Source organism: Bufo gargarizans, chromosome 2, assembly GCF_014858855.1.
Source record: "Bufo gargarizans isolate SCDJY-AF-19 chromosome 2, ASM1485885v1, whole genome shotgun sequence".
Taxonomy (NCBI): domain Eukaryota; kingdom Metazoa; phylum Chordata; class Amphibia; order Anura; family Bufonidae; genus Bufo; species Bufo gargarizans.
The window spans coordinates 674,187,461-674,203,025 of record NC_058081.1 but is presented as its reverse complement, the minus strand read 5'-3'; the positions used below and the strand labels follow the sequence as shown (position 1 = coordinate 674,203,025).

At 44.6% G+C, this 15,565-nt stretch overlaps 1 protein-coding gene across 1 annotated transcript in view; it reads right to left on the bottom strand.

The window, feature by feature from the left end:
- LOC122926281 (5-hydroxytryptamine receptor 3A-like) overlaps nt 1–15,565 on the bottom strand; it is a 41,863-nt gene that overhangs the window by 647 nt on the left and 25,651 nt on the right. Inside the window, exon 5 of the mRNA XM_044277655.1 lies at nt 2,440–2,609. Coding sequence (XP_044133590.1) covers nt 2,440–2,609 — 170 coding nt within the window. The remainder of the gene's footprint in view (nt 1–2,439; nt 2,610–15,565) is intronic.

The following is a 15,565-nucleotide window of genomic DNA, read 5'->3' as shown; positions in this document are numbered from 1 at the left end:
CTGCTTTCCGGTGCCTAAAAATAGTGAAATGCAGACATCTTAAGCCCTTGTTACAACTATAGAACTTTTCTACCCGGTCAATTGGTCCTTCTGAGAATGTCCCATGTGCAGTATGCATGTCTCAAGCAAACCCCTCAGGAATGTGACTTTGTACCACTATGGCTTTGTATCTGTTAAGTAGCTCACTACATTAACAATTACATTAACAAGAAATAATCTTGGAAGAACCATAACAATACTTCAGTACACAAGAGCAGATGCATATCCTGAAACTCTTTGGACCCTAACAAAATGATACTAATGTCTGGGCTTTTTCTGGGTGTGGCTGATACCTCCTCACCACCTAGAGCTACACCACTGCTCAAGAGACAAGGCAATCAACACGGGAGATAAAAACTAATCTCATAGGTGAAGCACCCAGCTGGACTGTTGGTCATGGTACTCAAGATCATGAGTAGAGTTTAGCGGGTTCTTACCGAACTTTAGGTTTTTAGGCACCCGGACCCGAACCCGAACATTTATGTAAAAGTTCGGGTTTGGGTTCAGTGTTCGGCGCTTTCATGGCTCTTTTTGAAAGGCTGCACAGCAGCCAATCAACAAGTGTCATACTACTTGCCCCAAAAGGCCTACTATTGGCATGGCTGTGATTGGCCAACTGCAGCATGTGACCCAGCCTCTATTTAAGCTGGAGTCACATAGCGCAGCCCGTCACTCGGCTCGGATTAGTGTAGGGAGAGGCTGCAGCTGCTGTGAGGGAGAGATCAGGGGGAAATCTTATGAAGAACTGCTTCTTTACTCAGCGATCTACAGCAAAAGTGTTTTGTGGGTGCAGTGCACAATTTTTTTAAGCCTGCCCTGAGCCAACTACTGCTGAAAACAAACTTTTTTTATTTCAGTTAGTCAACATCAATACATGATCGGCAGCCATTTTATGCAACGATAGTGCACCAGCACCGGCTATCTGCATGTCTGCAAGTCCAAAAATGCAGCTTTTTGCTTACTGGGGTGAAAAAAAACATCTGTTTCATATAGTGCACATCTAGGATTAGACGTGCATAAGTGAGTGTCACATTTAGGCCAGAAATACGGCTTTGTGCTTACTGGGGGTTATAAAAACCCTCTGATATACTGCACATCTGGGATTAGACGTGCATAGGTTACTGTGAAATTTAGGCCATAAATACCGCTGTCATATAGAGTAAAAAAAAAATAATTTAGTGCAATACCCTACATCAGGGTTTTTATTGGCAGTTAATTATTTTTAACAGACTTAACCACTTTTTACTTTGCTTTGTGAACGCTAACTATGAGGTAAACATCTAATAAGGGACGCGGTCATGGTTGTGGTGATGGTGTTGGTGGAGCCTCTGGTGCAGGGAGAGGACGTGGCCGTTCTGCCACAGCTACACGTCCTACTGAACCAACTACCTCAGGTCCCAGTAGCCGCCAGAATCTACAGTGATATTTGGTCGGGCCTAATGCCGTTCTTAGGATGGTAAGGCCTGAGCAGGTACAGGCGCTAGTCAATTGGGTGGCCGACAGTGGATTCAGCACGTTCACATTATCTCCCACCCAGTCTTCTGCAGAAACCGCACAGGTGGCGCCTGAAACCCATGCCCATCAGTCTGTCACATCACCCCCGTGCAAATCGGGGAACCTGTCTGAGCCTCAAGTCATGCAGCAGTCTCTTATGCTGTTTAAAGACTCTGCTGGCAGGGTTTCCCAAGGGCATCCACCTAACCCTTCCCCAGGGGTGGAAGACATAGAATGCACTGACGCACAACCACTTATGTTTAGGCAGAATTAAAGCCGATCCAAGTCACCTTTACCTCTCACAATCCTTTTTTCACAAGTCCCAAACAAGCATTTGAGGCACCATTTAGCTGGTTCTGTAGCACCCACCAGTATACTTTACAGAATAAAGTTTACTTGTTTTTAGGTCAGAATACTGCTTACTTATAAGGAAGACTAAAACCTCCTATAGTAGTATCAAATAGACAAGATGACATGAAGTCCTCATATTTCATCAATACAGCAAATAAATAAAAAAACACCCTCTAACTTACATAGAATACCGTCTCTCCAAAGCTGTTATTCGTGCCATATTCAAATAGTACGTTTCGGGGATATACTTTGAGAATATCCCATGCGCTATCATTTGCATATTTACTTGTGTAACTACTTTTCTTGCTTTTATGTTTCCAAAAATAGACATTAATATCTTGTGCTAAAAAAAGAAAAAGTTGAAAAAGGTTAATATTCTGTGAAAGCAGACCTAAATGAAAAACTGAGGGAATATCTATTTTATCTCAACTGTATTTCCTTTCCTCTCTTGTATAAAATTGTTATAAAATAGTGTTTTTTACACTCCAAGGCCTGTATTTAAACAGAGCATGCTAATAATTAGTACATTTCTTTCAGAAATAGGACAAAACATACTTGTGTGAGTCCAGCTAGTGAACGTTATGGAGCAGTTCTGACGATCAAATGGAAAATAATAGATGTCGAAGGTGCAGGTAGATTGTATTTGAAAGGGCTTGTTGTTATAGACTTTGCCAGTAGAATCAATGTAGACATAACTGTCTTCTGGAAGTTTCCCAGCATCCACTCTAGAAATCAAGCACAAGTTGGTTGTTCTTTAACTATAAAGACCAAATGACCTTTACCCAAAACACAGAATTTTTAAGATATCTAATACTGAATATTCCAGAACAAGTTTAGAAATTTGGTTTTATCAGGTTTGGTGACTGCGGTGCTTAGCCGGTTCCTGCTGTGAATTTGATAATTAGTTTGATAGTTTTTGGTATCTGTATTTATGGATGACTTTTGTTTACATGCATTGTTTAGGTCTGGGCTGCATTTTATGCACTTTATTTCAAGGCAATCCTTGTTTGGATGCCAGAGCTCAACCTTTCTGTACCATTTTCTATCTTTCCAGTGCTCATGCTCATTTGTAGTTAACACTATGGCCTCTTTCACACGGGCGTCCCGGATTTGCTCCAGATGCTTAGCGTGTGCATTGTAGGAAACCCGCGCGAGTGCGCACGCAATTTTAGTCAGTTGTGACTGCGATTGCGTTGTGTTGTTCAGTTTTTGCACGCGCGTGATAAAAAAAACTGTGGTACCCAGACCAGAACCCGGAGTTCTTCACTGAAGTTCAGTATTGGGTTAGATGTTCTGTATATTTTATTATTTTTCCTTATAACATGGCGAATATTTGCTAAAATCTCGATTGAGGGGTTAAAAAAAATAAAAAATTAACTCACCTTATCCCACACGCAGCCGGCATCATCTTCTTTTTTCTTCTTTCAGGACCTGCAAAAGGACCTTTGATGATGTAATAGATAATAGAAGAATCTTATATCTTCATTCAGCAGGACCTGCGCTGACGTCACCGCACTCACCACGCGATTACGTCATCAAAGGTCCTTTTGCAGATCCTGAAAGAAGAAGAAAGACGATGCCAGCTGCGTGATCAAGTGGATAAGATGAGTAAAAAAAAATGTAACCCCTCAAGCAACATTTTACTAAGCATTCTGTATTAAAAGTGCTATTAATTTCCTTTATAACGGGAAAATAATACAGTAAACTGACTTTTATGAATTTACTAACAACATCTCCTAGCAACCATGCGTGAAAATCGCATTGCATCCGCACTTGCTTGAGGATTCTATGCAATTTTCATGCAGCCTCATTCATTTCTATGGGGCCTGCGTTGCATGAAAAACTCAGACTATAGAACATGCTGCAATTTTCACGCAACGCACAAGTGATGCGTAAAAATCACAGCTTATCTGCACAGCCCCATTGAAGTGAATGGGTCTGGATTCAGTGCGGGTGCAATGTGTTCACCTCACGCATTGCACCAGCGCTGAGTTCTCGCCCGTGTGAAAGGGACCTATGTCTGCCTGAGTCTGTCCCTCACATTGATTTTTATTCACTTAATGTGGTGTGTACTTCTCCAATTTTAAATATCTATGTGTGTATCTTAATGAATTGAAATAAAGGATATATTTTTATATTCTCCATTGACTTCAAATACTTGATGCTACAATAAAAACATCACCAGGTGATTGTTGGTACATCTGTCTGTTGGTACAGTGGCATATGAAGGAAAAACACCCCCATATGTATATAAATGGAGAGGACAAGGGAGGAAGTGGGGAGGCAAAATGTATGTTGTTAATATACTTAATCCCACTATATTACGCTTACGCTCATGGGACAACACTGAAGAAATGACACTTTGATACAATGTAAAGTAGTCAGTGTGCAGCTTGTATAACAGTGTATATTTGGTGTGCCCTCAAAATAACTCAACACTCAGCCATTAATGTCTGAACCGCTGGCAACAAAAGTGAGTACACCCCTAAGTGAAAATGGCCAAATTGTGCCCAAAGTGTCAATATTTTGTGTGGCCAACAATATTTATCAGCACTGCTTTAACTCTCTTGGGCATGGAGTTCATTAGAGCTTCACAGGTTGCTAGTGGAATCCTCTTCCAGTCCTACATAACGACATCACGGACCTGGTGGATGTTAAAGACTTTGCGCTACTCCACCTTCCATTTGAGAATGCCCCACAGATGCTCAATAGGGTTTAAGTCTGGAGACATGCTTGGCCAGTCCAGCACCTATACCCTCAGTTTCTTTAGTAGGGCAGTGGACATCTTGGAGGTCTTTGGGGTCGTTATAATTTTGGAATACTGCCCTGTGGCACACTTTCCGAAGGAAGGGGATCGTGCTCTGCTTCAGTATGTCACAGTGTACATGTTGGCATTCATGGTTCCCTCAATGAACTCTAGCTCCTCACAGCCGGCAGCACTCATGCAGCCCCAAACCATGACACTCCCACCACTATGCTTGACTGTAGGCTGTAGACTCCTGAGCTGGTTGCCAGCCCACATGCTTGACACCATCTGGACCAAATAGGTTTATCTTGGTCTCATCAGACCACAGGACATTGTTTTAGTAACCCATGTCCTTAGTCTGCTTGTCTTCAGCAAACTGTTTCAGAGCTTTCTTGTGCATCATCTTTACAAGAGGCTTCCTTCAGGGATGGCAGCTATGCAGACTAGAGATGAGCGAATTTCTAAAAAATTTGGTTTGTCAAATTCTCCAAAATTTATTCGTGGTGAATTGCATTAAAAAAAACGTCTATTTCCTGGCTGCAGAGAGCCTTTATAGTGGTGTAGAACCAGTGTTGCCTTGCAGTAACACGCATAGGGAGTCTGCTGTGGTAGTAAAACAATACTGTGAGTCAGTATGACACGCACATGACAGGTGTCGCTCTTAGAATCACTGCACACTTCACTTATTTGGGCAGTTACTGACCAAATAACTCAAGTGTCAACTCAGCCTTACAGGTCGATGTGAGCGCCAGGTATAAAGAACCGTGCAGAGGCCCAAGATCCTACTATAGAGTGAAAGACCGCACTCCTTTTACACCAATTCACTGATTCCACATAGATTTCAAAAACAACCTGTTCCATTAAATAATTATACAAGTAGAGCCCCCATGACAGAGTGGAATGGGTGTCAAGAAGTTTGTGTTGATGTCACTGATTATTTTGCCCTTCCTCTGATCCATCAAAATAACAACCCCCAAAAAACAGATCCAGTCTGTGGAGCATCCGCCTTCACTCGGTCAGCATTTGGTCAGTAATCCATCAATATTGCTAAAACAAAAAACAGGAGTGGATCCAAAACAGAGATGACACGTGACTGGAATATTTGCATGTCTTCTGTGTTTTGTACCCACTCCTCCTTTTGTATACCAAATCATAAGCCAATTCTGATGCAAAATAGGGACCATGTCATGCAGGCCTTACAGCTGTTACATAGACAGGATCCGTTGTGCTTCTAATTTTTCCTTTCTTCTGACAGATCAAAAGAAGGGTCAAATAAATGATGATGTCAGCCAGGCCGAAAGGCAAAATAGTGGCCCAGTCATGAAGTGGGGAGGGTGGGAACAGCAGGAGAAGTACACAGAGTGGCCCTATGACATAGTGGTGAGGTGGAAGCAGCATGAGGAGACCATAGAGTGGCCAAATGACAGAGTCTGGAGGTGGTAGCAGCATCAGAAGGAGGCCACAGAGTGGCACAATGACATTGTGGATGTGGCAACAGCATCAGGAGGCCACAGAGTGGCACAAGAACAGAGTGTGGAGGTGGCGGCAGCAGCAGCATCAGGAGGCCACAGAGTGGCATAATGACAGAGTGTGGAGGTAGCGGCAGCAGCAGCATCAGGAGGAGGCCACAGAATGGCACAATAACAGTGTGGAGGTGGCAGCAGCAGCATCAGGAAACCTGAGTAGTGAGGTGGCAGAAGCATCAGGAGACCACAGAGTGACCCATTGACAGAGTGGAGAGGTGGGTGGCAAAACCAGTACTAGCTGAAGATGGTGGGTGAAAGAAGGAGCAATTGGCATAAGATGTGTGGCATCAGGCGGGTTGCAGCATCAGAATAGTAGCTGAGACAGGTAGCCAGAAGAAACAGGTCTCTTTTGTCAAAGTGTTGGTGTGGCACCATAGATGATCTAGTCTGATGCATCAGGCATTGGTGGGTGGAAATCCTGGCAGATCCACGCCTGATTAATCTTGACAAAGGTCAATCTCTCCACATTTTGGGTGGCCAGTTGAGTTCTTCTTGGGGTAACTATAGCCCCCACCGCACTAAACACCCGCCCTGATGCCACACTACTGGCCGGGCAGGACAGCTTTTTCAGGGCAAACTCTTCCAGTTGCGGCCACAAATCCAATATTCCAGCGGATGTTCAATTTGGGATGGCAGGGTGCTGTCCAAGTATGCCACCATCTGCTGGTCCTGCTCCAGGTCTAGCTGCTGCTACTGCCGATGAGAAGTTTCTTCACTAGACAGGTGAAGAAAGCTGCTCATCAGCGACTCTAGACTTAAGTTGCTGCTGATGGAGCTGGAACTTCTCCTACCCCCACCCTGCCACAGCAGTCATGGCAGAGGAACATGAGGGCAGAGGGCCCCCCTGGGTCAGACCTGCAAGAGGATGGACTATGGCGCAGATAAGCAGCGGCCAACTGACTTCATAGGATGTCTCTATAGTAGTTCAGTTTGTCCTCCCTCTCAGCGGGTGTAAAAAAGGTCCCCATTTTGGACCGGTAGTGAGGGTCCAACAAGATGGAGAGCCAGAAGTCATTCCTCTGCCGAATGGTGACAATTCGGCTGTCACTTCGCAAGCAAGTGAGCATGCAACGGGCCATTTGTGCAAGTGACTCGGAGGGACTCCCTGCCTCCATCTCCACTGCATACTGCCACGGTGTCTGGGTCCTCTGCCTCATCTTCCTCATCTCACTGTAGCTCCAGTGGCTGCTCCTGCTCCTCCTCTCCTGTCACCTGTGTATAAAAACCACCCATTTTGCTACACATTGCTTGTGCTCCAATGTCCTCCTCCTCCAGTTCAGCCCCACAGGGCTCATGTGGCCGTGAGATCTAGGCACCACGTCTCCAGTCCCTTGACCAGCCAGATTTACCAGCATCTGTTCCAGGAAATGAAGCAGTGGAATGACGTTAATCATCCTGTAGTCCTGGCGACTGACAAATAACATGGCCTCCTCAAAGGGCCTGAGCAAATGGCAGGTTCCACGCATGAGCTGCCACTGTCTGATATCAAAGTTGCACAGGGGAGTACTCCTGTCCGCTTGGATCATCAAGAAATCGTTTATGGCCTTTTTCTGTTCGTATAGTCGGTCCAACATATGGAGGGTGGAATTCTAACAGGTGGAAACGTTGCATATCAGCCTATGTTGGGGTATGCTGTTCTGCCACTGCAGCTCAAGGAGAGTGTGCTTTGCGGTGTATGAGTGGCTGAAGTGCATGCAAAGTTTCCTGGCCATTTTTAGGATGTCTTGCAGATGGGTGGAAGACCTCAGGAACCGCTTGACAACCAGATTAAACACATGTGCCATGCAGGGCGCATGGCTCAGCCCTCCTTGACGCAGTGCCTATACCATTTTCTTCCCGTTGTCGGTCAACATAGCTCCGATTTTGAGTTGTCGCGGTGAAATCCAGGATGTGATTTCTTGATGAAGGACACAAAGCAGTTCCTTCCCTATGTGACTCTGTTCGCCCAGGCAAACGAGGTGCAGAACAACGTGACACCGCCATGCCCTGCACATATGTTATGTTGGAGGGACACTGTGAATTGTCCCTGTAGTGGAGGCTGAGGACACGGTAGACGATGAGGAGGCAGAGGCGGACATTGTCGCAGGACCAATGGCATAAGAACGTGGAGGCAGAAGTGGCGTCACCTGGCCAAGTTGCTGGTGTGGCTCTGCAAGTACCACATTCACCCAGTGGGACGTAAAGGACATGTATTGTCCCTGACCGTAGCTACAGGTCTACACGTTGGCGCCACCGTGCACTTTGGCAGACACCGACAGGCTCAATGACTGGCCCACCTTCGGTTCTACATATATGTGCAGGGCTGGTACTGCCTTTTTGGCAAAGAAATTATGGCTTGGGACTAGAGTTGAGCGAACCCGAACTGCAAAGTTTGGGTTCGTATCAAACTTTGCGAGTTCGGGTACCCGGACCTGAACCCGAACTTTTTCATTGAAGTTCAAGTTTGGCTTCAGTGTTTTGGTGATTTTATTATTTTCCGTTATAACATAGTTATAATGGAAAATAATAGCATTCTTAAAACAGAATGCTAAATAAAATGTCTATAGAGTGGTTAAAAAAACAAACAAAAAAAAAAAAAAAACTCACGTCATCCACTTGATCGTATCTTCTTTATTTCAGGACCTACAAAAGGACCTGCGGTGACGTCACCGCGCTCACCATGTAATAAGCTCGGTGACGTCACCGCAGGTCCTTTTGCAGGTCCTGAAGAAAAGAAGATACCGGCTGCACGATCAAGTGGATGAGATGAGTTTGTAGACATTTTATTTAGCATTCTGTTTTCAGAATGCTATTATTTTCCGTTATAACCATGTTATAACGGAAAATAATAAAGTGAAGTTTGGGTCCCTATTGACTTAAATGGCGTCCGGTATGAGGGTGAGGTTCGGGTCAAGTTTGAGTCCCGAACCTGAACTTTCACCTGAATTTCGTCCGAACCCTACTCGGGACTCTCCACTTCAGCTTGGCACAAACCATCAGTTCTCTGAAAGGTGCAGAGTCCACCACTTGGTAGGGAGGGACTGCAGCACCAGCAACTTTGATAGGAGCACATTCAGCTTCTGCGCCGTTGGATGAGTGCACGCATACTGTTTTCTCTTGGCAATCGCTTTAGCAATCGATTGCAGACGGAATGACTAACAAGGAGTAGGAGAAGGAGCAGGAACATCAGAACCAGCAGATAATGGGAAGGACATACAGCTCCCTTCGGATGAGGTGGTGAAGCCTTGACTGCCTGAAATCGTGTGTGTGTCACTGAGTGAAGCAGCGGTTGCTGCGGCAGGCTGGACCACCACATCGGAGGCACGCTTCAACCAGACCACTTTATGGTGACGCTGCATATGTTGTAGTGCCAAAATTGGCAACCTGACCACGCTTCACCTTCTGCCCACAGATTCTACAAATGGCCATGTTCATCTCCTCTGGCGGCTTAACAAAAAACTGCCACACTCCGCACTGACTGACTGCTACCGCTGCTGCTTCCGTGAACCCCTGCACCACTACTTTCCAGGCAGGTAGGCTTCTGCAAAGCGGGGGGGTCTACCCCGAGCACGTTTGGCTCCCAACCTCCCACTGCTCCCACCCTGCTGACTCCCGGCCACGCTAGCAACTTACTGGCTCCGACGCTGCCTCACGGGCAAGCTGCCACCCTCTTTTCCCGATGATGATGAAGCCCCTAATTCACCCGGCTCCCAAGTACGATCAGCTACATCATCATCATTGAGTACTGTCTGCACGTCACTGATGTTCTCCTCAACGTTCTTTGGGTCAGGAGCCTGATTGCTCGCAACTACAGCTCCCACACCACTCTCCTCATCACTACTTGCCCGCCTACCGGAGGAAACAGCGGATATCTCCTCCACATCTTGGCTGGCCAGTAGCTGCTGTCTGTCCTCTAGTAGCTCGTCCTCGCTGTATAGTGGAGCTGAGCCCACAGCATATAATACTTCTCTGGCTGAGGGAATAGAAAAGGACAGAGGCAGGTTGAGGACAGGTGAGGGCACAGGGCCTGCTCCCGGGCCATGCCAACTAAATGTTGTGTCTGATGAACACATCAACTCTTGGCTGGGGGTGTCTGATGTCACTTGGGACGAAGTGGATGACCGAGTCAACCATTCAAGAACCGCTTGGTTGCTGGTCAAGACACGACCGCTAGATGACACCGGGAGCTCAGGCTTCTCGCTGCCTGCTGCCACGCCCCCTTACTCTGCTGTGACCTGTGCCTGCACTAGAAACATTTAGATTTCTGTCACTCCCCTGTGCAGGGCCTGGTACTTCTCTGTCTGACATACCGTTAGATCAAATAAATAAAAAGGAAATTAAAACACCCAAAAAAAAGTCTGTAAATTTTCTCACTTCACCACACAACGGCTAATAAGCCCTTTTTTTTCTTTTTTTCTTCCACTAATACACTCCAAAGAAGGCTTTAGAACATATAACTGCACCGCTGAACAGCAAATAATTTTATTTTTTTGCCACTAATACAGGTAAAACTCGAAAAAATTTGAATATCGCGCAAAAGTCCATTTATTTCAGTAATGCAAATTAAAAGGAATTGCATTATTGCAGCTTAAACTTAGAATTTTGTAAAAAGGTTCAATATTCTAGACTCAAAGTGTCACACTCTAGTCAGCTAATTAATCCATACCCCCTGAGCAAAGGGTACCTCAAAATTGTGACTTTGGGGTTTCATAAGCTGTAAGCCATAATCATCCAAATTATAACAAATAAAGGCTTGAAATATCTCGCTTTGCATGTAATGAGTCTATCTCATATGTTAGTTTCACCTTTTAAGTTGCATTACTGAAATAAATGAACTTTGCACGATATTCTAATTTTTCGCGTTTCACCTGTACACACCAAAAAGGGCTTTAGAACATATAACTGTACCACTGAACGGCAAATAGGCCCTTACTTTTTTCCACTCATACACTCCATAATAGGCATTAGAACATATAACTGCACCGCTGAACGGCAAATAATATTATATTTATTTCCACTAATAAATGCCAAAAAGGGGTTTAGAACATATAACTGCACCGCTGAACGGCAAATATATATTTTTTGCCACTAATGCATGCCAAAAAGGGCTTTAACTCTCTCACTTTACCACACATAGGCAAATACTTTTTTTTGTGCCACTAATACACTCCACAAAAGGTTTTAGAACATATAACTGAACCGCAGAACGGCAAATAATATATATTTTTTTGCCACTAATACACGCCAAAAAGGGCTTTAGAACATATAACTGCACCGCTGAACGGCAAATAGGCCCTTATTTTTTTCCACTTATACACTCCACAAAAGGCTTTAGAACATATAACTGCACCTCTGAACGGCAAATAATATGTATTTTTTTCCCACTAATACATGCCAAAAAGGGCTGTAATTTTCTCACTTTACCACACAACCGTAAATACTTTTATTTGTGCCACTAATACACGCCAAAAAGGGCTTTAGAACATATAACTGCACCGTTGAACGGCAAATAGGGCCTTACTTTTTTCCACTTATACACACCAAAAAGGTCTTTAGAACATATAACTGCACCGCTGGACGGCAAATAGGCCCATACTTTTTTCCACTTATACACGCCACAAAAAGCTTTAGAACATATAATTGTACCGCTGAACGACAAATAATATATATTTTTTGCCACTAATACACACCAAAAAGGGCTGTAATTTTCACACTTCACCACACAATGACTAATAAGCCTTTTCTTCCCACTAATACAAGCCAAACAATGCTTTAGAACAGGCATGCGGCCCTCCAGCTGCTGCAAAACTACAACTCTCAAACATGCCCAAACAGCCTACAGCTATCAGCCTACAGCAGGGCATTGTGGGAGTCGTAGTTTTACAACTGCTGGAGGGCCACAGGTTGAGCATGCCTGCTTTAGAACATATAAATGCACCGCACAAGGGCAAATAATATATTTCATTGTAATAAACCCTGTTAATGTCTGTATCAAACAGCACTTGCACCCCAATAACAAGAACGGTTTGCTGGAATTACAGAGCTGTATAATGGCAATTTGGATCTGCAGTCAGTGCAGCAAGGTGGAATAGGATTGTTCCTATTACCCAGGGTGTAACCTTTACTACTGAACCCTGTTCTGCTTCAATACTATGGAATGCTTCCTCCCTATCCTTTCCCTGAACTTCTATACAGCAAATTAAAAGTTTTAAAGTCTTTCCTAGCACTGTCCCTAGCGCCTGCTGTCGTCTCTCCCTGCACTAAGTACACTGGAAAATGGCTGAATCCAAGATGCCGGAGGCTATTTATAGGGCTGTGACATCACAGAGCTGGCTGGCTGCTGATTGGCTGCATGCATGGCATTGTGGGTGATCCCGAGTTCCTCGAGTTCCTTGCTCCATGTCCTAACACGTGCTGCAGCCATTTTAGGAAAAAATGCGATTCGTTACCACGAAACGTGAGGAAATTCAGATTCAATGCACATCGAATTTTTCCTGAAATTCGGATAGAATTCCACTTTGTCAACTTCGATTCGCTCATCTCTAATGCAGACCAATTTTATAAGGTGTGCAGCGTATGGTCGGAACACTGACAGGCTGACCCCCTATTAGTTAGTTAGTTAACTATGATCCGACTGTGTCTGTGCACCCGCTTAGCCACCACTCTGCTCTGTGTGGTGGTGCTGGTTGAGATCAGGAGTGGTGCGCACAACAGTGCCTGTGTTTTCTGGCTTCTGTTTGTCCATTTGTGCTATACCCTATTTCTGCTTAGATAGCCTCTGTGTACAAATTTTGATTTGACTGCTGATTAACCTCTTGTCTACTGATTTGGCTTCTACTTACTCCACTGGCTTTGACCCTTGCTAGCTACTTCTCTGTTTCCTTATGGTCATCTGGTTAGGTCTTCTAACTGTGAGCTCACACCCATTTTTTGACACTTTACTCTTCAGATGTAATCTAGCAGTGAAGTTCATCTGGTCTTGTGACATGTTCTAGGTGACCACCTAGGGTTGGCCTTAGAAGATTGGGTAGTAGGGATGAGCGAACCCGAACTGTATAGTTCGGGTTCGTACCGAATTTTGGGGTGTCCGTGACACGGACCCGAACCCGGACATTTTCGTAAAAGTCCGGGTTCGGGTTCGGTGTTCGTCGCTTTCTTGGCGTTTTTTGAAAGGCTGCAAAGCAGCCAATCAACAAGCGTCATACTACTTGCCCGAAGAGGCCATCACAGCCATGCCTACTATTGGCATGGCTGTGATTGGCCAGAGCACCATGTGACCCAGCCTCTATTTAAGCTGGAGTCACATAGCGCCGCCCGTCACTCTGCTCTGATTAGCGTAGGGAGAGGTTGCGGCCGCGACAGTAGGGCGAGATTAGGCAGATTAACTCCTCCAAAGTACTTGATTATTGATCGATCTGCAGCTGTGGATCATTGAGCTGCTGATACTCAATTGCTCACTGTTTTTAGGCTGCCCAGACCGTTTGTCAGTCACATTTTTCTGGTGTGATCGGCGGCCATTTTGTGTCTTGTGGTGCGCCAGCACAAGCTGCGACCAAGTGCATTTAACCCTCAATGGTGTGGTTGTTTTTTGGCTAAAGCCTACATCAGGGTGAAGCTGTCACACCAAGTGCATTTAACCAGCAATAGTCTGTTTATTTTTTGGCCATATACTACATCAGGGGCAAGCTGCGCCTGTCACCAAGTGCATTTAACCCTCAATGGTGTGGTTGTTTTTTGGCTAAAGCCTACATCAGGGTGAAGCTGTCACACCAAGTGCATTTAACCAGCAATAGTCTGTTTATTTTTTGGCCATATACTACATCAGGGGAAAGCTGCGCCTGTCACCAAGTGCATTTAACCCTCAATGGTGTGGTTGTTTTTTGGCTAAAGCCTACATCAGGGTGAAGCTGTCACACCAAGTGCATTTAACCAGCAATAGTCTGTTTATTTTTTGGCCATATACTACATCAGGGGCAAGCTGCGCCTGTCACCAAGTGCATTTAACCCTCAGTAGTGTGGTTGGTCAAGCTGTCACACCAAGTGCATTTAACCAGCAATAGTCTGTTTATTTTTTGGCCATATACTACATCAGGGGCAAGCTGCGCCTGTCACCAAGTGCATTTAACCCTCAGTAGTGTGGTTGGTCAAGATGTCACACCAAGTGCATTTAACCAGCAATAGTCTGTTTATTTTTTGGCCATATACTACATCAGGGGCAAGCTGCGCCTGTCACCAAGTGCATTTAACCCTCAGTAGTGTGGTTGGTCAAGCTGTCACACCAAGTGCATTTAACCAGCAATAGTGTGGTTATTTTTTGGCCATATCCCAGTCTAATTCTGTCAGTAAACGTATACCTGTCACCCAGCGCCTAAATACTAGGCCTCAAGTTTGTATCCAGCTAAATCTGTCGTTACTGCTGTACTGTTGTGGCTGGGCAAGTTATTTAGTGTCCGTCAAAGCACAGTTTTTGTTCTGGGTTGAAATACAATTCCCAATTTAGCAATTTCCTAATTTAGTGGTTTCTGCTGTATCAGGCCTACTTTAAATACATCCCTAAAAGGGTATATCAGAATCAAGGTGCTGATAGGATCATTCTGAATAACTTCACACACACGCTACTGTGCATTTCCAAGTCTAATTCCGTCAGTAAATCTATACCTGTCACCCAGCGCCTAAATACTAGGCCTCAAATTTATATCCCGCTAAATCTGTCGTTACTGCTGTACTGTTGTGGCTGGGCAAGTTAGTTAGTGTCCGTCAAAGCACATTTTTTGTTCTGGGTTGAAATACAATTCCCAATTTAGCAATTTCCTAATTTAGTGGTTTCTGCTGTATCAGAGCTATTTGAAATCTATCCCTAAAAGGGTATATAATATTCAAGGTGCACATAGGGTCATTCAGAATAACTTCACACACACGCTACTGTGCATTTCCAAGTCTAATTCTGTCAGTAAATCTATACCTGTCACCCAGCGCCTAAATACTAGGCCTCAAATTTATATCCCGCTAAATCTGTCGTTACTGCTGTACTGTTGTGGCTGGGAAAGTTATTTAGTGTCCGTCAAAGCACAATTTTTGTTCTGGTTTGAAATACAATTCCCAATTTAGCAATTTCCTAATTTAGTGGTTTCTGCTGTATCAGGCCTACTTTAAATACATCCCTAAAAGGGTATATCAGAATCAAGGTGCTGATAGGATCATTCTAAATAACTTCACACACACGCTACTGTGCATTTCCAAGTCTAATTCCGTCAGTAAATCTCTACCTGTCACCCAGCGCCTAAATACTAGGCCTCAAATTTATATCCCGCTAAATCTGTCGTTACTGCTGTACTGTTGTGGCTGGGCAAGTTATTTAGTGTCCGTCAAAGCACAGTTTTTGTTCTGGGTTGAAATACAATTCCCAATTTAGCAATTTCCTAATTTAGTG